This window comes from Lepisma saccharinum, chromosome 14 (assembly GCF_977018435.1).
Source record: "Lepisma saccharinum chromosome 14, izLepSacc3.1, whole genome shotgun sequence".
Taxonomy (NCBI): Eukaryota; Metazoa; Arthropoda; class Insecta; order Zygentoma; family Lepismatidae; genus Lepisma; species Lepisma saccharinum.
The window spans coordinates 26704111-26729968 of record NC_139242.1 but is presented as its reverse complement, the minus strand read 5'-3'; the positions used below and the strand labels follow the sequence as shown (position 1 = coordinate 26729968).

The window sequence follows — 25858 nt, the reverse complement described above, 5'->3', positions numbered from 1 at the left end:
AATAGGCTATATGTTGGAAAAAGTTTGAAAATATGTAAAAACGACTAAAATATGCAAAATCTGTGCTAAAATTTGTAAAAATATGGAAAATAAAAATAGCATTTTTCGTGCGTATATACCACAATTCGCAATATAATGATTTTGAATATAAAACATGAAGATATGAAACGTTGGTGCTTGAATATTTTCTGTAGATTTTCGCCTTTTTTCAGTTTTAGAATCTCTAACTTTTTGTTCTTAGTACCTTTATTTACTTATTGTATTGTTCTCGCTCAAGTTTCTTTTAGTTCAAGTTTAGTTCGTTTCTCTCTCTCTCTCTCTCTCTCTCTCTCTCTCTCTCTCTCTCTCTGTGTGTGTGTGTGTGTGTGTATGTGTGTGTGTCCTTTCTGGAACGTTCGTCCCTGGAATTTTTTTTCTGAAGCTTTTTCATGTATTTTTACATTATGTAGATTATCTCCTTTAAAAAAAAAACTTGGAGGTGAGAAAACAAACTAATGCAAGCAACGCAAGAGTCACCTAGTAGAAATACTTAGCTTTAGCCTTACGTACCCATGTCAATTACTGGGTACTGGTGACATGCTAGATCAATTCCCGCATGACGTCCAAGGGCTGCGAAGGTGTGTGTGAGTAATCTGTGCGGTGGATCCGCAGGAGCTTTAAGTGATCGATGAGAAGAAACAAGAAAGGGTTGAGAAAGCCCTGAGGGTTAAGCCTTTAGTGATTTATTGATTCCCTAAGGGCCTGTGGCGTCACTGATTAAGTAACAGCCTACATGCCTTCGCTTCTCAGGCCCTTTCTCTGGAATGATCACCTACCAGGGAAAAAAATAGTTCATGGTTTACGTTAGGAAACGATATCTGAAGACATACTTAGTTTGATCAACTGCAGAATTGCTATGTCGACGGCTGTGTGTCTAAAAAGTTATAATTGCTTTTTTTCATTTCTAAAAATCTTGATGCAGCTCTGACCTTTTGAATTATGCACGTTTACACTTAAATGTGTTACTTTCCTAGCATGCAATGTTAATTGGACATTATCCATTGTCTAGTGCTTTAAACTATACTAACACTAAAACTAAAACGTTCTCTCGTCATTAGGTGAAATGTCTTCGGTGGTGGGAATCGAACATACGACAGACCTGCGATTTTTACTACAAATCCGTTGTTCTAATCAAATACTACACAGCGCCCCCCAGAATTCTGTAATGGTACTATTTGTAATTTTTGAGGAGAGGGAACCATATATGCTTCAATTTTACACTGGAATGACTTATAGGGTTTTGGACCAATGCTAGGAAGCCTGCTTCTTCGATTTTCCTTAGTTCCCAGTTTCCAATTTGGTTCTTTGTGTAGTACTGTTTCGTTGCTCCACTGAATTCTATGTGATTCACTCCATGCATGTCCGACTATTTTTGACGTACCCCTTTCGCCTTTGCGTGTGTGCTGCTTGTGTTCATCTATCATTTTTTATAGAAGGCGCCCTGATTTTCCTATATAAGCTCGCCCGTTTTCACATGGTATTTTCTCTCTCTAAATGTAGGTTGGAATAAGTACAGTTGAAAGCACTATACAATGGATTATGTCCAATTAACATTACATACTAATGTAGAACCATTGTCACTAACATTCAGAGAATTATTGGAACTTTCCTACTTTGCGAAGTGCAAATGTGGTCCGATTTTTAGATCCTTTCCAAACTGTTAAAAGGTTTTCTCTCTCGGAATAAACATATCACAATGCGAGGTAATCTTGTTATCCAATTTGCAGAAGGAACGATTCCAGGGGAAGACCCAGAGGGAAAATCCACACATTGTTTTTTCTTCAATGTTTGCTTTTTGTCAATTAGCTCACGGTAGAGGATGATTTAAGACATAAGATCTCTTTCTGTATCATTACACAGAAGCTTAACGTAATCTCACTGAAACTTTCCTTTGTATTTCCAGGATGAACGGAACCAGATTCTCACCACGAACTGCTGGCTGAATCAGGTAAGAGGCGGATGAAATTTGATCATAATTTATTGTGATAATACAATGATCAATTTTTTTAAATAATTTATGTACACTTCTCAGTGTATTCAATTGGATGAAAATCGACAATAAAATTTTCATGTGAATTTAGTGGCGGCACTAAATGACTTTCAAAGATTTGATTGGGCTACATCTTTTAAAAACTGCATGACATTCACATTGTCATTACGTCATCAAAACAACTAATTATATCTCATAAAAGTATATTGGTGTAACAACAAATTACAAACATTCAAATGTTACATTGAAAATGTGTCAAATTGTATGTTCGATTGCGTTTCACAACGTCATATCCAAGAGTTAAAATTAAAAATTATAAATTAGTTAACAGTATAATGTTTTAATGAGAAATATGGAAAATACTATTATACTAATGACCTCCGCAATGAAACTACAGAGATCCTAGATTTGAATTTTGCAAGTTTCTCCGTGTATTCATCATTATCCATATACTTTCATTTTACTTTTATCACGAAATTTGCCTTTTGCATTTTGGCAGGGTTGGCCTACCAGATTGTGAGTGGGGTATGACTCACTCTGTTCCTACCTTAGCGTCGCCCCAAAGATTTGAAATATAACTATATTTGGTTAATAAATTATAAGCCAACCTTCCGAACGTCCATGTGTGCGTCTGTGCAAATTTTTCGAAATAATTAGTTTGCAGGAATTTTAAATTTGAGGGAGGGAGCACGGAGAATTATGGGGGTTAGTGCCCCCGTGTCCAGATTAACAATGTATTTTGCATTCATATCAAAATGTGATCACATGCTCACCAATGGGCGTATGGGCCACTGGGTGAGTAGGTGCTCCCTTTGTGAACAGGTTCTCAGCCATTTTATTCGTACAAATCAAGCACGTGCTCGAAATTGAGAAACGAGTGGGTGCTCATTTTTATGAATAGATCAGTATTTGACAGACAAATTTAATCATCAGTCAATATTATTCATGGGTAATGAGAATGAAATCGAGCAATGTAACAGGACCATCAAAACTTGTAGTGGCTCTCTTTTTTATAGTATACAAGAGAACAGAATAGCTCGTGTCCGCTCCTCTTGAGTTAGTGGATTCAGCTAGAAACCTGACGCCCGCTACAAACCAAAGGTCCTTTCAGTGCTAGCTTTTGAAGAGGGACGTTTAATAATAGATTTTCCCGCGCGGACGTGGAAGCTTTGTAGCAAACTCTTGGTTGCAACGGATCCGAAAAAGCCAAGTTGCACAACTAGATACTAGCTGATGCCCGAGCTGGAAGTGGTGGAACGGATCCGTTACAATAACTGGACGAAGCCGCTACACCGGTGGCTTTGCAGATAATGGCGTGCGAGGGGCGACAGGGGGGGGGGAGGTTTAAAGAGAAAAGAGAATCAGATAAAGCACGAATTAATGCAGGAAGAGCTGATATCCGATCCTCTTGTTTGCAATCCCCAGGAACAAGATGCGTCCATTCTGAGTGGGGTATTCGGAAATTATCGAACGTGGGTGGACGGTTCGTGCTAGGTCGCTGAAATTGGAAAGCTGTTTTGCCTCGCGAGGCCTTTTCGGAAGAAAGTGGAAAGGGCGAGAAGCAGGTCATTTCGCCCGAGGAGTGGTTTCCTATTGTTTGGACTTTTGAAGAATTGCTTTGCTTTGAGCAACTTCATGTTCCCCATTTCATTGCTTTTTGTTTTTTTAATTCAAATCTTTTCTCTACATCTCGAGGTTGATGGAGACGCGTTATAACCGATCCCTGTTCCCTCTTGTAGGTGAGAGAAGGGCACAATTTCCCTTTACAAGAAGCAAAATTCCCAATTTCGCCCAAGAAATGTAGCAGTAGTAGTAGCACCAGCATTAATTGTAGTAGTATTGTATGTAAGAAAAATGTTAAAGAACTTAATCGCATTTATGCTTATAGCTGCTATTGGTGGATGAAAATAACGTCCGTCGCTCGAAACAGCTAATCAGAGAGCATGTTTTTCACATCTGTCCGCGCCCTTATGTTATTGGGGGCTAGAAGTAACGCCAGTCGCTCGAAACAGCCGATCAGATGAACATGTTCTTTACATCTGTACGCGCTCTTATGCTATTGGGGTCGGGAATAGTACCAGGCGCCTGAAACGGCCAATCAGACAAGCATATGCTCTTATGCCATTGAAGGGAGGGAATAGCTATTCTTTAATCTCCTTGTCCACTTCTTTTTTCACATATTAGGTATAGCCTAATTGCTGCTGCTTGACGCACCTCATGTTTATTTTTCGTCATATTTTATGAATATTTATTTGTAGTATATTCCATTTATTTTTACTTCGCTTTATTGTCGTTTTGCGACGCCAGGGATCCCGGGTTAGAATCCTGTACGGGTGTTCTTTGTGAGTGTTCCTTCATACAAATTTTCAACAATTACAGAAGAATGGAAAACATAACCGCACCCAAGCTATAATCTAAAAACCAAGAGAGATATATAAGAAACAGACTATATAAACAAGGAAGAAATTATCGAGGAAAGTAATATCAATATGAAAATTACAGCCTGGACGCCAGGTTAAAGATATACTGACTTGGTTGGGTGAGAAGGTTGGCAAGTGGGAGTCGTGAGAGAAGGTAGGAGGCTCACTATATGTGCTTATGGGTATCTTGAAACTGCACGGGACAGTAGAGGCAGAATTAAATACAAACAGAACAGAGAGGTTCTCGAATGTCGAACTGAAATATTCATTGCTGTTCGAGGATGGTGAGATACAAGAAGAATGAGGATATTTCATTAGAAAATGAAGCAAGTCAAAGAGTATGAAAGATTAATTACGGAAAAAATTCTCATGGAGTTAAGACACAGGATTCGGAGAGGCAATTTCGAGAAGCTACGCTCCGAGGTTGAAAGGTTTATCAAGACGTGGGAAAGAAAACAACTGTAGGGGCTTCGTGTAACCAAGTCGTAATGGAATCACGAAACGAACATGGCGGCAAGCTCGAAAAACAATGTAGCTCTTCTAGCCTTGATAGTAAATATGTAATGTAATTCACTGCACTAATGATTGCTTGGTAGGATTGATTAGCATGATGTACGTTTACAGTCCTTAACAAAAAAATAATGCCACGTGTATTAGTATCCTATTTTCGTCGCTGACCTAATTTTTATGTTAGATTTTCAGGTTAATAGTGGGGTCATTCCATGTCAAATCATCCAGAATTTTGTGAAAATGTCACCCACCATCTCCGATTTTGATTAAATTCAGTATACTTATAAAACTTTTCATGCTGATTACAAAAATGACAACTTTTTTTAGATTGGTCAAGGGGTTCAGAAATTACGCGTTTTTAAAAATCTCTGTGTACGCCACATGCGGCTCCACTTTGAATGACACACATTAGGCTATAAATTATAGTATCTTCTCTCAGGTTTGCCGTAGAAACTTCAAGTTTGATTTCTTTTGATCAGGATAGTGTAAGCTTTCATTTAAATAAGGTTTCTGATCAGTGTATCAATAATCATGTATTTTATGTATAGTTTCATGTATTTTTTTAGAAAAATAAATGACTAACTTCAAGAGCGAATTTCGTGCAATGCTCCCTCTTCAATTTCACCCAAATTTTATATACAGGTAGCTGAGAGTGGGTATTAATGCTTGATGGAAAAATTGTGATGGGCGGTTCAGAGACAGGGTGATAAAAAAATCATTTGCATTAAAAGTTAATCTTATTAAAAATACTTATGTATTTAGCACAAAGTCTGAAGTACAATATGTTTTGAAGTATAATATTCAAAATTTCTGTTCACTATGTGTGAAGGTAAGCATAGGCGTAACCTTTTGGGGGCAAAGGGAATCATTTTCCCTATCCAAAATTTATAGATTAATTAAAACCTACAAGTTAAATATATTTTGTGAACCTCCTGGCACTTGAGGAACAAACAAAAAAATAGTAATTATTGTAATTTTTCAAATGTATTTAGCAAATAATCTTTGACACTATTTTTATGGGACTGAAAACTTTGATTCTCTCAACCACAGATAGTTCCCAAGTTCCCAAGTTACGCCCATGAAGATAGTACCGAAAAATACTTACTCGATTGTATTCTATGCATTGCCAAAATTTCATGCACTATAAATTGTGCCGTTCACATTTTCTGTTCCCAACTATAAAAAAAAATATATCTGTACCTTCTCTGGATGCTACGTAAAAGGATGTTCTTGGAATTGCTGGCCTGTCAAGGAAGCTATGCTTTGTTGCATGCTAACTTCATCCACTCTTTACTTCAATTCATATCTACTTGTATGTGAAAACTTCAGTGTTTTAGGTGGACTGTCGAGCTAGGAAACAGTCATCGTTGAAGGAGTGGATCTTTGGATCTTGTTGAACTTGGAATGGAGGAGAAAGAAATAGGTGGAAGTGGAATCAATGACACCATATTCAAAATACCGTGGTCAGCATACAAATGATTTCTTAATTAAAATCGTTCAAGCAAAGTTGATTCTGTGTTTCATCATTTATTTGCAGTAGTAAAGTAGGTTTATGAAGACATTCGGATTATGTAGTAGAAACACAATTTGTAATTTTTACACAAATCAATGATCATTAACTGTAAGTTTCTTTCACAGTAACTGTAAAGTAACTCAGTTACTTTCAAAGTACCAGTAACTGTAACAGAGTTACTTTTTAAATGAGTAACTGAAACTCGGTTACTTGTAAAAAGTAACTTACCGAACACTGTAAATAACCTGTAGCCTAAGTTCAAAACAGTACATACTTAATCTTCCTGGTGCTGTTGTATAGTACTTTGCAATCGCTGACACATTGTACTGCGGGTTGTTATCATTTCACCTTACGTGATTAATAAGAAATTTATACCTCTAATACTATTTCTATGGAATTGGTACTTCATTGCTGAACTTGTTACTTGATACTATTGATGTCTATACAAGTCTTCTAAGTGTTCCAACAACCCCATCAAAAGGAGATTTTCTCTGGTATGTGGCAAGAAAAGCTCCATTTGGAAAACCTTCAATCAGCACAAATGTGTATTATTAATTCTTACTTCATATTACGTATATCTCCGTGAATAGTACAAAAAAAAATTCCATATTGAGATAAAATGCACAAAAAGAAGAATGTTCTCGAAGAAAATTTGCTAAGCTTGGGAATGCTAATGACTATGATTATAATATTTAAAAAAAATTGAAGACAGTTGAAACTAACTTAGATAGAGTGGAACTTCGATTTTACGTTGTTCAGGGGAACCAAGCTGAAAAAACTTAGAATGCGAGAAAATGTAAAACCGAGGAAAATTTGCTATGTTGGGACCACCAATATTGAATGTAAAATGCAGGGAAATGTAAAATCGAGGAACTTGAAATCGGGGTTCCACTGCAATTATTATTTGTAGGTTTTAATTAGTCTATAAATTTTGGATAGGGAAAATGATTCTCTTTGCCCCCAAAAGGTTACGCCTATGCTTACCTTCACACATAGTGAACAGAAATTTTGAATATTATACTTCAAAACATATTGTACTTCAGACTTTGTGCTAAATACATAAGTATTTTTAATAAGATTAACTTTTAATGCAAATGATTTTTTTATCACCCTGTCTCTGAACCGCCCATCACAATTTTTCCATCAAGCATTAATACCCACTCTCAGCTACCTGTATATAAAATTTGGGTGAAATTGAAGAGGGAGCATTGCACGAAATTCGCTCTTGAAGTTAGTCATTTATTTTTCTAAAAAAATACATGAAACTATACATAAAATACATGATTATTGATACACTGATCAGAAACCTTATTTAAATGAAAGCTTACACTATCCTGATCAAAAGAAATCAAACTTGAAGTTTCTACGGCAAACCTGAGAGAAGATACTATAATTTATAGCCTAATGTGTGTCATTCAAAGTGGAGCCGCATGTGGCGTACACGGAGATTTTTAAAATCACGTAATTTCTGAACCCCTTGACCAATCTCAAAAAAGTTGTCATTTTTGTAATTAGCATCAACAGTTCTATAAGTATACCGAATTTCATCAAAATCGGAGATGGTGGGTGACATGGCCTGGATGATTTGATGTGGAATGACCCCATCGGCAAAGCAAGGCATATCGCACTTTTGGGTGCGTTCGTTAGCACCTAAAAAATGGATATTTTTTAGTGAAAATAGTGTGTGTTTTCAATTAAAAAGGATAATGACACCTTGAAATAGGTTCCGCAATAGTCAATTGCTAAGTACGAACCATTTGAAACTGAAAATATGCGTTAGAAATGTGTCTCCGATATAACAGACATTTACCCAAATCCACTACCCCGAAGACGGAGACAGACAGAACCAGTCTCTGAACCCTTTCTACATACAGAAACTAGAGACAGTAGTTAAAAGTTCAAACAATTCAACATGAAAAAATGTGAGTTAACAAAGAACACTCCCAACCGAATTTTTCCAGAGTCACTAAAACATTTGACTCCCTATCTCCCGTACAACTCAGTTTCTGTGTTTTTCATCCTATCGTAGCTGCCTGAAGATTGCCCCCTTGTCGGTGGTCATGTATGTATTGTTTGTTGTACGCAGCAGCGTAACTTTGGGGCCTAACTTTGAAGGGAGGGTAGAGTAGAATCTCAGGTACTAACTTGTAAATTTTTAATTATTTTTTTTTTGGGGGGGGGGGGGTAAGCGCTCCTCTTGATCCTCAAGTTAAGTTTTATGGTGGACAATGATATAGGAGATGCGTGCATGCCTATCATCGTAAATTGTAGCGTTCAGGTCAAGTAAACTGCTCTCCAAGTCTCCAGATCGCAGGGAATTCCCGACCCTACGTTGCCATTAATTGTTACAATTGTTTCTCGCCTCGAGCTTGCCTCGTTCCAATCTTTTGTCTTTCACCAAGTGTTAATGTGCCTGCATTAAACAGTCGTAACTAGAACAGTCAGCTTTTCACCCGTCTGTCTGCAGAGACATTCTGAATGCCTAAAGTATTGGCTGAAAGCGAATCTACGCAGCGATTTAATCTAATTAATTGGCACTGGAGAAGGTTCTTTGTCGTCCTACAAATATGTCATGTCTCCAATGACGGTGAGGGTGAGGTGGCTGAAGAAATTCCAGCACTACAGGGTGTTTCAAAAGTAATAGCGCAAACTGACACAGGTGAAAGTACACGATAATAGAAGCAAGAAAGTCTCAGTAAACATGGGTCTGCAAACGTGCCATTTTCGAGATAATTGCGAATGTGTGGTTACAAGCCGCCACTGACTTCATGTTTGTAAACGTCGTTATAGTTGGTAAAATATACTCTTCGTTGCTGTAAGGTTCCATTTTCACTAGGCAGTACAGCACAACTGACGTGACTCCCACAGTACGATTAGACTGTGTACTGATTGTATCCATCCTGTTTGATTACAACGCCACCTCTCGGAAATGTTCAGTTTTGTAAACAAAGAGTAACCTCGGACCGCGCAAGGAGTAAAGCACTCGGTGTTTACAAAATGCAATCAATGACGTCTTGTAACCACACATTCGCACACATTATTAGCATTTTACCAACTAGGACGACGTTTACAAACAATGAAGCCAGTGGTGGCTTGTAATCACACATTCGCGATTATCTCGAAAACGACTCGTTTCCAGATCCATGTTTACTTAGACTTTTTTGCTTCTATTATCGTGTACTTTCACCTGTGTCAGTTTGCGCTATTACTTATGAGACACCCTTTATAAAACTGAAAAAATGCAGTTTTTTTTCATAGACCCCAGTTTCCTAACCACCTGTATCAGGTTGAAAACAAAAGAAAAGCAGTTGCATGCACATCAGTTTTTGCGGAAGACCTAACAAATTAATAAAAAAATCATTCTCTTCAACTTCTGTTATAACAACTGCAATCACAAAATATGTAACCCGACCAAAAATCTAATCTAACCAAATTGTTACGACCTTACTTATTTTGTACCTTTGAATTTCCATGTTAAAAGAAAAATCTATATAGTGTTACCTCGAGTCCTTGTTAATGTCCATGATACTACATGTTGTATGGTTCGGGTTGTGACGCAAATATGAACGCGCCAATCAAGGCGTTGTTGAACTAATGTATTCACCTCTCTGTAACAATCTAATGAAGTCAGCTCGCTTAAGACAACGGGCATTTATTATGATGTAAATATAGATTTGCCAATCAAAGATTATCAATATTTGATGACCTAACCTAAATTGTAATTAAATAATGGCGGAACATTTAAATTTGTATAATTCCAAAATGTAAGATTTTATCAACGTTAAAGAAATAATTGTTAACTCAAATGAATATGTAAACTTTATTTGTAAATTATTAATAGCCAAACTATGTATTTTTCAAATATCCTTCTGTTGTATTCGAGGCTGGAACTTTGGGTATAAATATGAAGCAGTTTGGTCTGTGAGGAGGTCTGTTCTGGAGTCAGTCTAGGAAGAAGTGAATAGGTGCAAGCCGCTCTTCTGTAAAACCTAGACTGGCCAAATAGAAACGGTCTAATCTAGGAAGAAGTGAATAGGTGTATGCCGCTGTAGTATAAGTCGGAGACGGATTTCTTAAAATTTACAGGAGAAAAGACGAGAAAGTACTTACGGAATTGTGTTCTTGAGGACTTTCTGAAGCCGGAGATATTTTTTTTATATAATCGTGCTACGTATTTTGCCTGTAAATAAGGTATTTTTCGTCAATCATGCATCTCCGTTGTGCGATAGCTCGTGCCGCCATTACCGTCGACTACGTGAATCAAATGTTCCGTGCGTTTGGTTATGTAACCCCCTCACAGTGTAGCAACCACGCGGAAGTTTGACAAGATGATGTGTGAGCGGTTTTTTTTTTTCAATAAAAGGTAAGACTCTAGCTTACGTCCTTTTCCTAAGGAATACATGTCATATATCGTTGGAAAGCTTATTTTATAAGGAATTCAACAACGTAAATCCCAAAGCGAGCAAAAATTTCATATCGAGAAAAACCGATGTTGTCCGGATATGCGCAATTGAACGTACTGAGGTATTTTTTAGATGCTGAAGCACATATTTAGGGGTGAAATGAGTGCTAATGGAACCTAACCTAACAGGCCTAACCTAACCTCGTAGGCATACCTCGACCCCGTGAATGGATAGTGGGGCTATCGTGAACAGAAAGTGTAAAAAGAAAAAGGTACTTACCCAAAGAGATGCCGGGTGCCGCACCACGATCGCGCACCGCGAACGCAAAGAAGCAATCACCATGCAGATAAGGACGTAAAGTAGAGTCTAGCCTCAATTTTCGCTTAGAAACCTTTTGTGAATAGTTTGTGCGGCATTTATCGGTTCATAAGTTTGGAAACACTGCACATCAGCTGACGATATTGCATATCAGCTGACGATAGACAACGTGAGTCAAGATTTGCCCGCCGAATTAGCAACGACCAATAAATGATTATAATGTTAAAAGTAACGTGTTTTTCTTGGGAAAAAAGTTATGGCCAGCTTGAAAAATCTTCCGCTATGCATATGAGGTAAGTAGCAATGATTTTTATTTGAAAACAACAGAGTTTTATGTGTCTCCGGCTTATACTACTGTTACCAAACCGAGGTTTGGGCCACCCTAGTTTGACCTTTCTAGTAAGTTTTAAATTATCTACTAACAATTGATCTCCAAGTTCCCGTTACGAGTTACCTAACCACTGGCTGTAAGTACTCAAGCGGCAAATAAACATTTCATTAAAACTTCACGACTTTGGTTGGATTTGTTCTGCACCTACCCTGAAGATAGGTTTCAGTGTAGACCCTTAGAAGCCTCAATGCCCCCGGCTATAGGAGTAAAGGGTGAGGAAAGTTAATAAGAACATAACAAAATGAAGTATGAAAATTCAGGATACATGGAAACATTGAGGTTTTGTAATCAAGCAACTTGATTTCAGTGGCATATCTATTACAGGAAGGTATAACAGTATTTATGTATACTCTCTCTCTCTCTCCATCCGGCACACTTTTTGTACAATATCCAATTGTCCTTTTACAGCGAACTTATACCACCAAAATAAGCATTGTTCGACAGAATCATAAAAGGTAAAGGTATGCCTACCCCTGTGCGTGTGCACACATGCCTTGAAGGCATATGGGGTGATGTGGAGGTATAAGGCTCCACATATTCTTGATTTCGGCCATATGTGATCGGATGATATGATCAGCAGCACGCCTGGCAGCCTTTATACCCCAGGGTTGCCCCCTCCCCCCTGTACCCATTTATACAAGACTGGGTGGGCTTCAGAGCCGCGCAGAAACAGGGAAATGACTGGAAAAATTCCTGATCCAGATCACCTGCCCCGTGATTCGTTTTCCACGTCTTCGACAGAATCATAGGTTAAAAATATGAGTGTGTGCACAGACGCGCGCGCACATACACACATATTTTCAACCTATGATATTGAATTTCATTTTTAAATGCCCTTTGCGACAATTTTTCGTGGAATCTGAGTATTTAATTTATATAATCGTAAAGTAGAATTACTGTATTTTCCAAAGAAAATATATGAGTGAGCTCGTGTGAGTAGTTGTGTGTGTGACTATATAAGTTAAATATTCAAATTCTACAAAACTTTTCACAAAGATCATTTAGAAATTAAATGAAACTCAACATTTTTAAAAAGATAAACTAATAATTGATAGTAATGACTGTCAAATAGGAAGAATTAACATGTGAAGGAAATATCCTTCTCGAAGACACATGACATGTGACTCCTAAATCGAATATTTAATAAAAAATCCATGTTGTTAAAATGATAAACTAATTGTTTGAGTTAAAAGTACATATACTGAAATAATCATAACTTTGTAACTCTTTTTAACAGAAGGAGAATGTGCAGAATGGCATATCAAGATTTGGTGCAACTTTCCTTGAGCATTTGCTTATGTTTGTGCTATCAATTTATGAATTACACATATATGTAATTTGTGGTGAATGTATTAACGTATTTTATGTGTATGGTTGAGTGAAAGAAAAGGCTAAACCATTTAAAATAAGACGTTAGTAAATAAATAAATAAATAAATAAATATATAGGTTATTTATCTGCTGTGGAATGTTACACCCTGTTGTCTACTGCTGCTTTTCTTGTGACTGATATTTATTTTTTCGTTCACTGTTGTTGATTAGAGCTCAGTTTCTCACTAAAGTAACCAGGGCTGGAATTAGGGGAAGGTAGGGGTCACAGACCCGGATGCCATCTGCAAATCGAAGTTCACTATCGAAATAAATCCTTTGAAAAGGGTCACAAAATGAGATATATATATGAAATATTGTAAAAAAATTAGAAATATAACTAACCGTGTGAAATAACTTGGCCTAAAAGTTATAACTAAAATTGCATATGTCAATCCTAGGCCTTCACATACATATATCGGGTCTGACAAGGGCTCAAATCGGTTGTTCGGAAGGAAGCACCTCGACAACAGCGGAACCTTTGACCAAGCAGTTCCATTCTCTCTATAAAGGTCCCATGAGAGAATGGGAGCAAATGAAGTTGAAAATTACCAAATTACGGTAACCGGTGGCCAGCCAGTAACACGTGACGGCAATGGAAATTAGTGGTAATTACATATGAGGAAAACATGGAACCAAATTACCTCTGTAACATGAAATAGACCCACGTACGCAGTCAGTGGGAATAATTCATATAATGAGCATCGTCCAAACAGTCATGTAGGTCAAAGATCTGCAAAATCAAATTGCAATTATGGCTGAGACTCAAAATTTAAAATCAGAACCTGACACTGTGTTATTCCTCCTCGGTAGTTATGCAGGTTTACTCTTGAAAACACCTAAATGGGCTGTAGTTATGGTCTAATGCAGTGCCTGGCCACAAGAACTTCACGAATTGCAAATATTCTGTTGGCATGCGACAGAAGAGCACACAAGCAAACACATAGGCGCAGAATCCTTTTTCTTTTGGGGGGGGGGGGTACTTTCTGCATGTCGCTCCAAATTCCTCAGGAGGCCCATATTGATTGATTCATTAATTTGGTTTATTTTACTTCACTTTTTTGCCACTTTTCGTTAATCGCGAAGATAGTGATGAGTGACGATATGATGTAATTGATGAAGGGGCATTCTCAAAAAGTCAACCATGTCTAGGCCAGGATTCGAACCCGGGACCCCTAGCGTAGTACCACCCCGCCATGGAGAACGGACATAAATTGATATTGTAGGTTTAGTTTCGGTTACACCATGAGATTTAATGCAAATGATTTGGTTTTTACATGCTAGAATTATTACATTTCATAATTTACCTTACGATTTACACGTAAAAGATATACTCTTAAAGAGATGCTGAGGGACTCAATAATAACAATACCCTTTGATGCATTTCTGTGTGTATTTTCATGCATCAAAAGTTCCTCATTTGCAGTTTATGCACTTCAATGTGCTACTCGAGTCAACGTGTCAACATTTTGGGTTCCGTGTGTGAGACAGGCAGATGACGCACGAGAAGAATAAAGAATGCGGGAAACAAACAAATAAAAACTTTCGAAATGAAATATTCGTTATTTTCATTCTTAATGTCTGTGAAGAAACAGATGACAAGCTGCAGAGCTCATCCTGGTGCTTTCTTTCGAAAACTTTTCCCTTCCTGAATCCAGTCACGTCTGCGGATTCGGATGGAAGTTTTTTGAGTGTCGTTAAATAAAATTCGTCACTTCACAGCTGGAAAGTTGAGTGACAACTTCAGCGATATACTTCTGGCGACAAGCTTATCTTGGATGAAAGTTGGGAACTTTTTCCCACTTGATTAGACGACATTTATAAAGGCCAGACCCGAAGTTTTCTTGGAATGTTTACGACAACTGCAAACCACAAAAAATGTTGTTTCGTACACATCTTGCTACAAGCTATTGACAAATTATAAAATTTAAACACCAGACGTGTGCCCCGACCCGAACTGAAACTCTTTGGAAAGTTAATTTTTAAAGCAACTGAGTCTACACACAGAAAAACAAAACGAATTAACTAACACAAAGTCGTTCGTAACAGCTGTAGCCTACAGCTAACATATAAATGCATGAGATATGGAATATGCACTAAAATGCATCCGATTTTCATAAACATTATTGAAACCATACTAAACGACTCTCAAAATGTATCAAATATTTTGCGAACTTACTTCCAGACAACACTAAGTTATCTTTAATTCTTAAAAGATAATTAGGTCATCCTGATGTTTAAAATAAGTTTTCCTTGTGGAATGTAGCATATACATATACAACGTTGTTCACGTGACCGATTCAATTACAAAACCAATCATTTAATCACAGTGAATCTTTTACTGAATCATTCTTCTGTAAATGAAATAAATTGACATCACTTCTTTTGTTTTCGAATTTCAGTGTTTCCAAATCCATTATGCAAGAAAATGCCCGTCGACGAATTATTTGGTTTCTCAAATTATGCTATCAAGTCACAAAACATGCAACGTTAGGTTAGGTTAGATTAGGTTAGATTAGTAAAAATTGTGATATTAACTTACCATTATAGCATCTTCTGGATCTTTATTACATGACACATCTTTACATTTTTTGAATTTAAATGTACTTCATGGTACCGGCTTGTTTGAAAAATTCGTGCATTCTTCTCTTCGTTGGGAAATTTATCTTAAATAGGTGCTCTGCTAGGTAGCCTGAGAAGTAATACTTCTTCCGTCCAAAATGTGGTATGGAATAGCGTACATTACGCCATGCTCTTTCGATGTTTTGCGAGTGGATTGGAATGTCGTCGCCCAACATCCGTCGCATGTTTTCTTGATGTGTATGTTCACTTGCAGGTGTGTCCACGAACTCTATACTGTGGTTCACTGGCAGGTGCCTGTAGCCTGCTCCCTGTAAGTTTATGTAGGTTTTCCAGCAGTCTGACATGATCGTTGTACCTGGATCGTTGCGTATAAGTTGCAGCAGAGTTTGTTCATCTCTATTTTCAGCTGCGATCATGAAAAAAGCTTTGGGATTCCCTCTTTCCATTCCACCGAATACCCACTGTCCCTCAATTGGACGTCCTCTTCTATTTACACTTCTCTTCGTCTTGCCGAACTTCGCTTCATTTATTTCTAACAACAACTCCTGGGCCTCCTATGGGACGAGAATTTTGGGTTCCCCATTCCTCACAAACTTGTCTGCAAAAGTTAGACCAGTTAACAACAGCATCTCTACTCATGTCTAATTCCTCTTCAATTAAAACTTGTCTTGGGTTAGGCAGATGAAGCCAGAGGTTACAAAAAGTTATTATCTTATCCACCGATAGTTTACTAGAGCCTATGAATGTGCCATTTCTTGCGGAACGTTTGAATCCACACGGAACTTTCTTGCCACGCAATTTACCTCGATTTACCTCGATTCTTTTAGAACAAATATACAACCAATTGCCATCGCGTCCAACATGCAGCTTACATGCACTACCACATTTTGCACAATCTACTTCTTCTTTCACTACGCCATGTTGAATTGCAAAATCCAAGGGATCTTCTACAACCGATAACAATTTCACGTCACATCCAGGACATGCCATTTTCTCGTTAAAAAAGACGCGTTTGAAAACCCTTCTTCCCGTAAAAAAAGGCGCGTTTGGAAATACTTCTTCCTCTCGCGAGACCGCGTGACTTTCGACACTCGCGCCATCTGCAGGTTCATAATGGAAACAACGGCATAATGTTGTCGCTTCGCACAAAAGGCTACTTTATTACATCAAAAGTGCTTATTTTTTGTTGTGCAACATTCCATAGTGACAAAATACCTCCACGAAGTTTGGTAAATGCAACAGAAACTCATTTCCTTAAATAGTTTCTCCTGTAAATTTGAAGAAAAAGTGTCTCCGATATAACAGACATTTACCGTGGATTTGTTTCTATCTTGTCATATATTTGTCGTTCCCAACACAGGATGTGTTTAAGGAAGGCATCCACGTACGCAGTTAGTACGCAAAGTGGAACATAAACACAATACCTGGGAGGATTACTTGTGTTTGGTCAAGACTCCATGTTTTCTAGTAGTCTGGGAAAGCAGACTTGCTTTTGTAGTGTGAAGGCAAGTTCAATTCTGATTCTGAAAGAAGCAGAGTGCCAGGAAGAATTGCTTATTCTTGCGGTGGCCCAGGCTCCATCATTTCATAGTGTGGCTGTTCAAAATTGACATTCACGATATTGTGAACTTACTGAAAAAAGTTAAGGTGTTTGCAACACTGATACATATTTCTTTTGTTCAAAGAGTTATTGATAAAAATTGAACATCTAAGAATGGCTGTTAAATGAATGCTATCATGGTGATTTTACAAATGTGTTAATATAATTATATTTTGGACATTTTTATTTGTGCGATCTTCACTGACTTCACTGTGGCCGAATTAGAGAACATATGCCATCTTACCTCGACATTATCTTTGTCCCATCAAGTACGGTACAGCGCAACCAAGACAAGAAGAACCCCGGCATACTCGCGAACTAAAGTGGACAGTAATTTGTTCTCTCCTCTCGATTCCCCATCGCTTGTGCCCGAGTACCCCAGTGTTCCGATATGTATAACTTCTCTCCCTTGCCTCGTTGTCAAAAACGTAACAACGTTCAATATTACGTGTGTGCTTTCACTGTCTACTATTTATCCCTTCATGATAGTACAAACACTTGGCACTGAATAAAGGTGGCGACAGTGTGTTTGATTAACTCCGCACGTTTGGCAACGCAGGGGCTCCCTCCGCTCGCTTACGGTTTAAAATTCTACGACAGAGCCCGAAGGTTTCAGTACTGTAGTCACAGACAATTATGGGTTGTAACAACTTCATTGATTTTCAATGCGATCGCTACAATCTATAAATGCCCGTGACTGTACACTGTACAGGTGAAAACGATTAGATTCTGAAATATATTTCCATTATAAAGAATAATATCTCACACAGCGCATCAACCATACACTTCATAGCATCATCCATAATCAGTATGTTTCTTGCTGGTACGCGTAACTACATTATGATGAAATATGGTTGCTACAGCTATACTAATGTTTCTGCAATATTTTTAGCACCTTGTGGATTTCTATGAAAGTAAGATACTTTTGCATTATATATTACGACTGGGAGCATTTTGAAGTTCCAAGCATGTAACTTTTGTTGGTGTACTTTATTTATGTAATATTTAAAACAGGCCACATGTGGGTTGCGGTGTCCTATCCATTTATATTAAAAGCTGCCCTGACATAGGGTAGGGTGGAAATGCAAGTGCTTTTTGAACTGCTTTTACCAGAGTTTAAAGTCACATGATATTTGTTTTGAAAGAAAATATGTGGAACAAAATATGAAATATTGCTCCCAAGATATTGTGAAACGTGATATAACTTGCCCCCATGTCCTCCCCCTCCCCGTTCCTAGGTAACGTTGTCATGTGCTACCGACTGGTGCTCTAAATCATTAGGATGAATAAACCTGACTCCTCAGCTCAGTGTTGCATCCTTAGTGAATTTTGGTCATGTGTGCACATTTGTCAAAAACAGTATGATTTACAGTTTCTGCAACATATAAATTTTTCACCATTCATGGCTGGTTCTTTTAATCACTATGCTATTTTCTAAAGCGCCACTACGAGAGAACCTACACTCTGTTCCTGGCATCTGTAAGTCCTCTGAGCAAGTGGGTCTCACTTATCGCACAATGCACCTTTTTGGTCAAGCTCCTCCCTTCGTATTCTGACGTCACGATAAATGCTTTTAGGTAGGTATGTTAGCATAAATACAATGCAATTTTTCGGGACTTGACCAAAAATGTTTTCTTAACATGCCTAACCCAACAACGAAGGCATTTAGCCTGACGTCAGAAGACAAAGGGCGGAGCTTGATTAAAATAAGCGTTTGTATGGCTTGAGCATTGTGCAATAAGTAAGACCCCTGCGCAAGTAGTGGCTCGAGAGGGCTCGGCCATTGAACGCGTGAGAGGGGAAACCAGCAGTTTGCAGCAGCGCAAACTGCTTTGCTCCGTTCACTCGCTTTCTCCCTGTCTCTACCGTTATGCGCGGCCTTGCTCCACAGATCCCCGAGACGGAGAGTAGTAGTTGCAACCTTGATTTAAATTCGTCACCGCTCAAGTCTGATATCCGAATCATTCGTTCAAGTGATTGACTTCTGAAGTGATGCACATACCGGATGGTCAGAATTAAAGTTACCCAACTCAGAGCCCTCTGTAGCCTGTTTGAGGCATCGTAGAAGTCTGAAATTTGGTGAATCCACTATCTTTCTAATTAATAACTCAGCTAAATCACTTAACTTAAAACACCTGACTTATGTTTTTCAATATTCATTATTACAGCGCCACATTTCAACCTGGTGGCGGAAAATTGAACTTTTTTTTATCGCAATCCCCTTCCCCATGGTCTGCACAGTGGATTCACCAAATGTCAGAGTTCTACGATGCCTCAAACAGGCTACAGAGGGCTCTGAGTTGGGTAACTTTAATTTTGGCCACACGGTACATTATATGTTCCCTTGGCAATATGTAGGCATGGTTCGTTACCAAAAATCTTGTTCACAGGTGTCTCATAAAGTCGTGTTACTGGTAGTGAACGAACTTCACAGGTTTACATTTCCCATACTGAAATTAACTCCACACAAAAAGTTTGGAATATTGTTATTAGGCAGACCTGGAATTCAACAACATATAGTATATGTCTGTCTACTGGACGTTCTCATGTTTTCGCCGACATATGCCACTGTGTCCATCACCTGTTACCAAATATAACAATATTCAAAACTTTAGTGCCCAATATAACAATATTCCAAACTTCTTGTGAGGATTGTACGTATATTGGTGATAATTAGTAGATTCCCATGAGCATTGCTCCGACGGAGTAGGTACTTTTTGAATACTTTCTTCTATGTTCCATTTTCATTATTATACGAGAAGAAAGGTTACAGTTATGATTTCAACCTCTTCTCTCTACATGTCCTGAATAAAATGCTGTCGGCTGCCGCGTCTGCATAATCCGATTTCACTCTGTGTCGTGCACTTCAGTCCCTGAAGATGAAAGTTGCATTAGTTCTCGAAGGCTTGGGAACGCATCCAAGTTTCACCTGGAGACGGAACCACTTCATCAAGATAAGTGCTAATTTCCCGAGCTAAGCATATTTCAAAATTTGATTTTCCTATTTATTCCTATTCAGGGGAATATTATGCCCCTTACGCCTCCTTGAAAGTTAACAACTTCACCCTCATATTCTTCTTTTCTGTCTATCGTATTCTCTCTCTTTCTCCCTATCTTACTCCATGTATTTGTGTGTGTGTGTGTGAGAGAGAGAGACTCACTTTGTCATTCTATTTGAATGAATCTGTTCAGTTCAGTAGTTCAATTCAGTTCAGACTTTTTCAAACTAATGGGTGTTAATGGGTACTGGCATGTGAAACGTGCAACAAAAGTAATGACAATAAAATTGTTTTGTTACTGATGAAGATATTCGGACCTGCAAAAAAATAGAAAGTAGTGGAAAATGTGCCCAAACATTATCAAGCTTCACAGATGATAATCAGAACTGATATTGACTAGAGGAAACTAAAATATTCCATTATATCTAGTCGTTGTCATCTAATTTAAACTAAAATTTATGTTTGTCAACAAGCACAAACATAATAGAACTAATCATCTCTCTGTGATTATGCCACAATTAATTTATTACTATTAAATTTCATGGGTATATTAATCAACGCGTACAGTTTTAAAAAATCAGAAAGCTATTTTTTACAAGTAAAATTGTTGGGTTCGGGACATTGACTTTTAAAAAGCGAATTAACTGGACCGCTATCTAACAAAAATTGAGATCCACTGTATTGAAGGCATAGATGACTTATGGAAATAAAACTCTATTTCTCTCTATCCATTTGAAATAAAGAAAATCTTAACTGACAGCGAATATTCGAGGGGTCAAGAGGTGATGCCCCCCTTGAGGAAGTAATTTGTTGGACAGATAGAGCCATCCCCCTCCCCCTGGAACTCCAAAGTAGGTGATCGTGGATACCAATAAGTTGATGGACCTACTTTTTGTCTGGAGCTAAAGCTCAAATTGTTTGTGTCATCGTAGATCATGAAAGTGTTTGCTTTCTTCAGCCAGTGCGAAAAATGGCGCTTTTTGAAAAGATGAGAAATTCCCATGGTGTATTCGGTTCTCTTTTCCAGCTCCCGCAGTATTTCTTGTTGTTCATTTCCGATGGCGCACCGCATCGTTCAAAGGAACAGAGGGAAAGGTCAACAAATGCCTCGTCCACGCCGGAAGCACAGGAGATGAAGTGGAGTTCCACGACAATTACTTCAGGCGGGTGGGCGTCCAAAGCAGCAAAATGCCCGCGAGTAGCAGTCGCGGCTTGATCAAGCGACCCAGGAGCTGTCGATTGAATGATGGCTGGCCGCAAGGGAGCATCGATTTCCCGTCACGTCGACAATATCCTGTGTTGACTGTCACTCACCACCTCGCTCCCTGACAGTGGCAGATGTACGACTGCGTCGCGGACTAGGAGGCACGGAACGGCTTGCTTTGTTTCGTTCAGGAACAATTAGTGATCCTCCCTGAAGGAACTTTACCCAGGAGTTTCGATTCTATCCCGAAAACTCGAGAAAAAGTTTTTCAAACCTTCTTTTTTTTTTTTCGGAGAACGTAATCGAGTACTTAAAATTTATGTGGATGTGGCAGGTCCTTAGTTCTAATGATGGACGCCCCAAGGAGGCCACGGGCATCCCCCTGGAAAATGAAAGTCAACCAAAAATTGCATATATCACACATATGTTAATTATTGCAAAAGCGTTGCAGAAACATGATAACTTCAGTTTGAAGTTCAAACTGAAGTGATGTTTTTTGAGGGGATAAAACTATTATGGTTGAAAATGTGCCTCGTTTGGCCCACCTCTCTGGTAAAAATCCTTCCGACATCCACGGTTATCATACGGGCCTTGAGTGTAAGTCAGGATGCTTCTTGTCAGAGCCCGAATATCTTAATGTCAACCTCTCTTCCTGACAGAACAATCTAGAAACAGCATGGTAACATTGACTGGTAACTGGAATCTTGTTGTCTCACTGTGGCAATCAGTATTCGAAAGGAAGAAACTGCAGAGGTGGTGGTGGAGGGGAACCTTCTCTTTTGCATTTCAAGATTTTGTTTATGAGTGCGACAGAGATATGCAGTGGCAGTACGTTAGAGTTACCATTCGCATAGGCCCATACATTTCCATGTGTAAACGATGCCTAGTTTTAATGCGTACACAAAGTTTAAAAAACACATTTGTTTACCATAAGCATAAGATGAATATTACATGAACAGCTTGCCTTCTGGTCGTGAACGTGGCCGATCAACAGGCTTGCTGGGGGCTTGTTTGGTCGAGCCTTGGGGTTATCGGAAGGATGCTCCTATTGTTTAAGATGACATCAAAATAGACTGCTACACAATAATTTTATACACTAGAGGTGGAGAAGTTATTTCGGAATACATATACTGCTGTAGAAGGTATTTAGTCATAATTTACTAGGAAGGATAAAACGTATTGGTTTGCAATGATGAAGTGGTTCTAATGGTGTTGGTATAATCATTTCTATTACTACTGTATATACTAAAATAATAAATACATGTATTTAAATTGAATTATAAGTGATCTTATTTTTTATTCATTTCATATCATAAATGTGGAAAACAATTGTCATTGTAGATTGATTTGTTAAGTTTTTTACATTTCAACTTTTTTAGTGTTTCTTATGTATAATATAATAAACAAAAAAACTTGAAATTTTAAAAGATATAATAATACTTCGGAGTGGAGTAAATAATAATAAAATTAGGAGTGCGGTAATGGTGCCAGTTCTTGGCTAGTAACATAAACAGAACTTTGTAGAGGGAGATACTTAGAAAGGTTTCTGGTCATTTGCGTGGAATGTCAGAAAACATGAGGAATTGAAGCAGCTGAATGGTGATTTAGACACAGCAGCACTTGTACGTCTAAACTGGTTGATATGGGGTCGCCATGAAACCAGAGTGGATCATGGGAGAATGTGGAAGAGTTATGGAATTACTTTTTGCCTGGATAAGGCTTGATGAAGAACCATAAATCAGTGGGAAGATGTAAATGGTGAAAGTAAGAAACTGGAAGCAGGCTGCAAGTAACGGGAAGAAAAATTAGGCGTCCAGGCTTCAATTTGGGCTGCAGAGCCGTCAGAGAGAAGGGATGGGTTAAATGACGTCCGGGCTAGTGTTGAAATATCAACACCGAAATTGTGTTTGAAGTTAGCCAATAATTGTTGCAGAAATTTACAGTAAGCGTTACACACACACACACACGCTCGCGCATCTCTGTCTCTCAGTACCTCATTTACATCCTCCGTAAATTGAAAAATGCAACGAGAGTACTTTACAATATCATTATTGATAGATGTGCAATACAATAAAAATAAATGGACATTGTACTTAGTCAACGAATATAGTGGTACCATGTTTTTGACACAGCGAAATATTCGTGTGCTCATGTTCTGTAAGGTCGATTAGAAAATTATTTACTTCGTTTTTGGAGAATGAAAGAGAAGTTACACGAGGGAATGGGGATGCAACTTCAATAAAATCGGATACTATTACTTCAATTACGACTTTTTTTTAAAATATGATGTATAAAGAAAAAAACTGCTGCTTTTCTAAACCTAGGCGAGTTTTTACTTTACCTTTTTTTCATAATGATTATAGGGAATGTAATCCCGAGTTCCCGTTTTCTTTCAGCCCTCCCGAAATCCCGGGATTACAAGATTCATAGTCCCGGATATTAGAGATTATTTGCATTGCTCATTCCAAACAAGTTTCCAATCTATACGCATCCACGTTACGTCCTTCGTGGTGTTACTTTCTTCACTAATATGCATTTCTTACTTGCTCTATTCTCTCGCCAAAACTCGACTTACTGCTACTAAAGCGGTATTAACTTTGCCAATACAAAACATGTGACTTGTGACTGTACAGGGTGGCTCAATAAGTTACTTAACACCCTCAGTACAAGGCCACTGCGGCATGGAATGTGAAAATGGCGATGACCAATCATTGCCTGGCCAAGGGGGAACCACATTGACGCCACCCACACGGTCGGCGGCCATCTTGATGTCCGCCATCTTGGATTCAACTTCAGAATTTTAAATGGGAAGGGGGTCATGCGACATATCAAAATGGGCTAGAATTTCACGAGAAATACAATGGTGAAGGTTTTTCGACGTATCTTTAACCAGTAAAAAGTTATGACTGAATTCTTGTACCAATTTGCTCCTTTTCGAGGTGTTAGAAAAATGCCTAAAAATTTGTTTAGCGCTTCGGTAATGCATCGAGATCAAAGTGACGTCTATGGAGAGAAGTTCGCATGCCATTGCACATTATTTTAATCGGATACATCCATGAAGAGATGCGCATTATGAATGGTTGTCGCGAACAATTTACAGTGTGACGCTTCCATTGAATGAAAAGTCCTTCACAGTGACAAGGCTAATGTTTATGTTCATAAGGAAGTTCATAAACAGAATATTCGATGCTTTTTATCTGATAACCCATTTTCAACAGATCAAAGCTGAATGGTTAGTGTTGGTAAGTTAATGGTGTGGCGTGCTGTGTGGAACACGATTGGTTAGTCAATTTTCCATCAACGGAACCTTAAATGCTTAGGGCTACTTGGATTTGTTAAATAAACAGTTTTTTTCATCCTTGCTTATGGAACAAGGTACTTTTTACAGAGTTTTTTTTTAAAAAATAGGGAGGAACAGCAGAACACTTATGGGAACGTTATGAACCTGTTTTTGTCCAAAGTTAGTTATCAGATGACAAGGGTCGAATATTCTGTTTATGAACTTCCTTCTGAACATAAACATTAACATTAAAATCGTGTGCAATGGCATGCGAACTTCTCTCCCTAGACGTCACTTTGATCTCGATGCATTACCGAAGCGCTAAACAAATTTTAAGGCATTTTTCTAACACCTCGAAAAGGAGCAAATTGGTACAAGAATTCAGTCATAACTTTTTACTGGTTAAAGATACGTCGAAAAAACCTTCACCATTGCATTTCTCGTGAAATTCTAGCCCATTTTGATATGTCGCACGACCCCCTTCCCATTTAAAATTCTGAAGTTGAATCCAAGATGGCGGACATCAAGATGGCCGCCGACCGTGTGGGTGGCGTCAATGTGGTTCCGCCTTGGCCAGGCAATGATTGGTCATCGCCATTTTCACATTCCATGCCGCAGTGGCCTTGTACTGAGGGTGTTAAGTGACTTATTGAGCCACCCTGTATAATCATTTATTGTTGATTTCGTTGCGGTTAAAGTATTTATTTTCAACTACTTTTGCGCTGTTTAGTTTGCCCTATTTGGTCTCATAATATAAAAATAAAAATCATCTCACATTAGCTCATCTTTATTCTCAGTGAAAACAGAAGAAAACGTAATACGATTATTTTCATTTGTCAGTTATTGTTTGCTGCCTTTTGGTTTGCAATTTCAATAAAAAGGGAAGAAGGCACAATAATGTAATAAGAATATTAGTGTCCAATCTGTCAATCCTCCGCAGAACTTGCTTTCTTTTCTTTCTTTCCATTATGTTTTATTGCCGCCTATACATCCGTTATGCATTTCCGCTTTCGGCATATATTTATCAACTCTATTTTACAGCTGGATGGAATGATCGAAAGGGAAGAAGGAGAGAGGAGGGAATGAATGATTTGTCATTATTAAAGACCGAGATTACGATCCCGGAATTAGAGTCCTTACTCCCGAAATCCCGGGATTATTCAGTCTGCTCGGGATTTCATTCCCTAAATGATTCCTATGTGTATTATCGGTTTCATCTTACCAAACAGTTGGATTATGTT

The 25858-nt window shown here is 38.3% G+C and overlaps 1 protein-coding gene across 1 annotated transcript in view; it reads left to right on the top strand.

Moving 5' to 3' along the window:
• The window catches only part of LOC145998742 (neuronal acetylcholine receptor subunit alpha-10-like), a 424671-nt gene that overhangs the window by 328641 nt on the left and 70172 nt on the right, over positions 1-25858 (top strand). The window contains exon 4 of the mRNA XM_083135289.1: positions 1943-1987. Coding sequence (XP_082991415.1) covers positions 1943-1987 — 45 coding nt within the window. The remainder of the gene's footprint in view (positions 1-1942; positions 1988-25858) is intronic.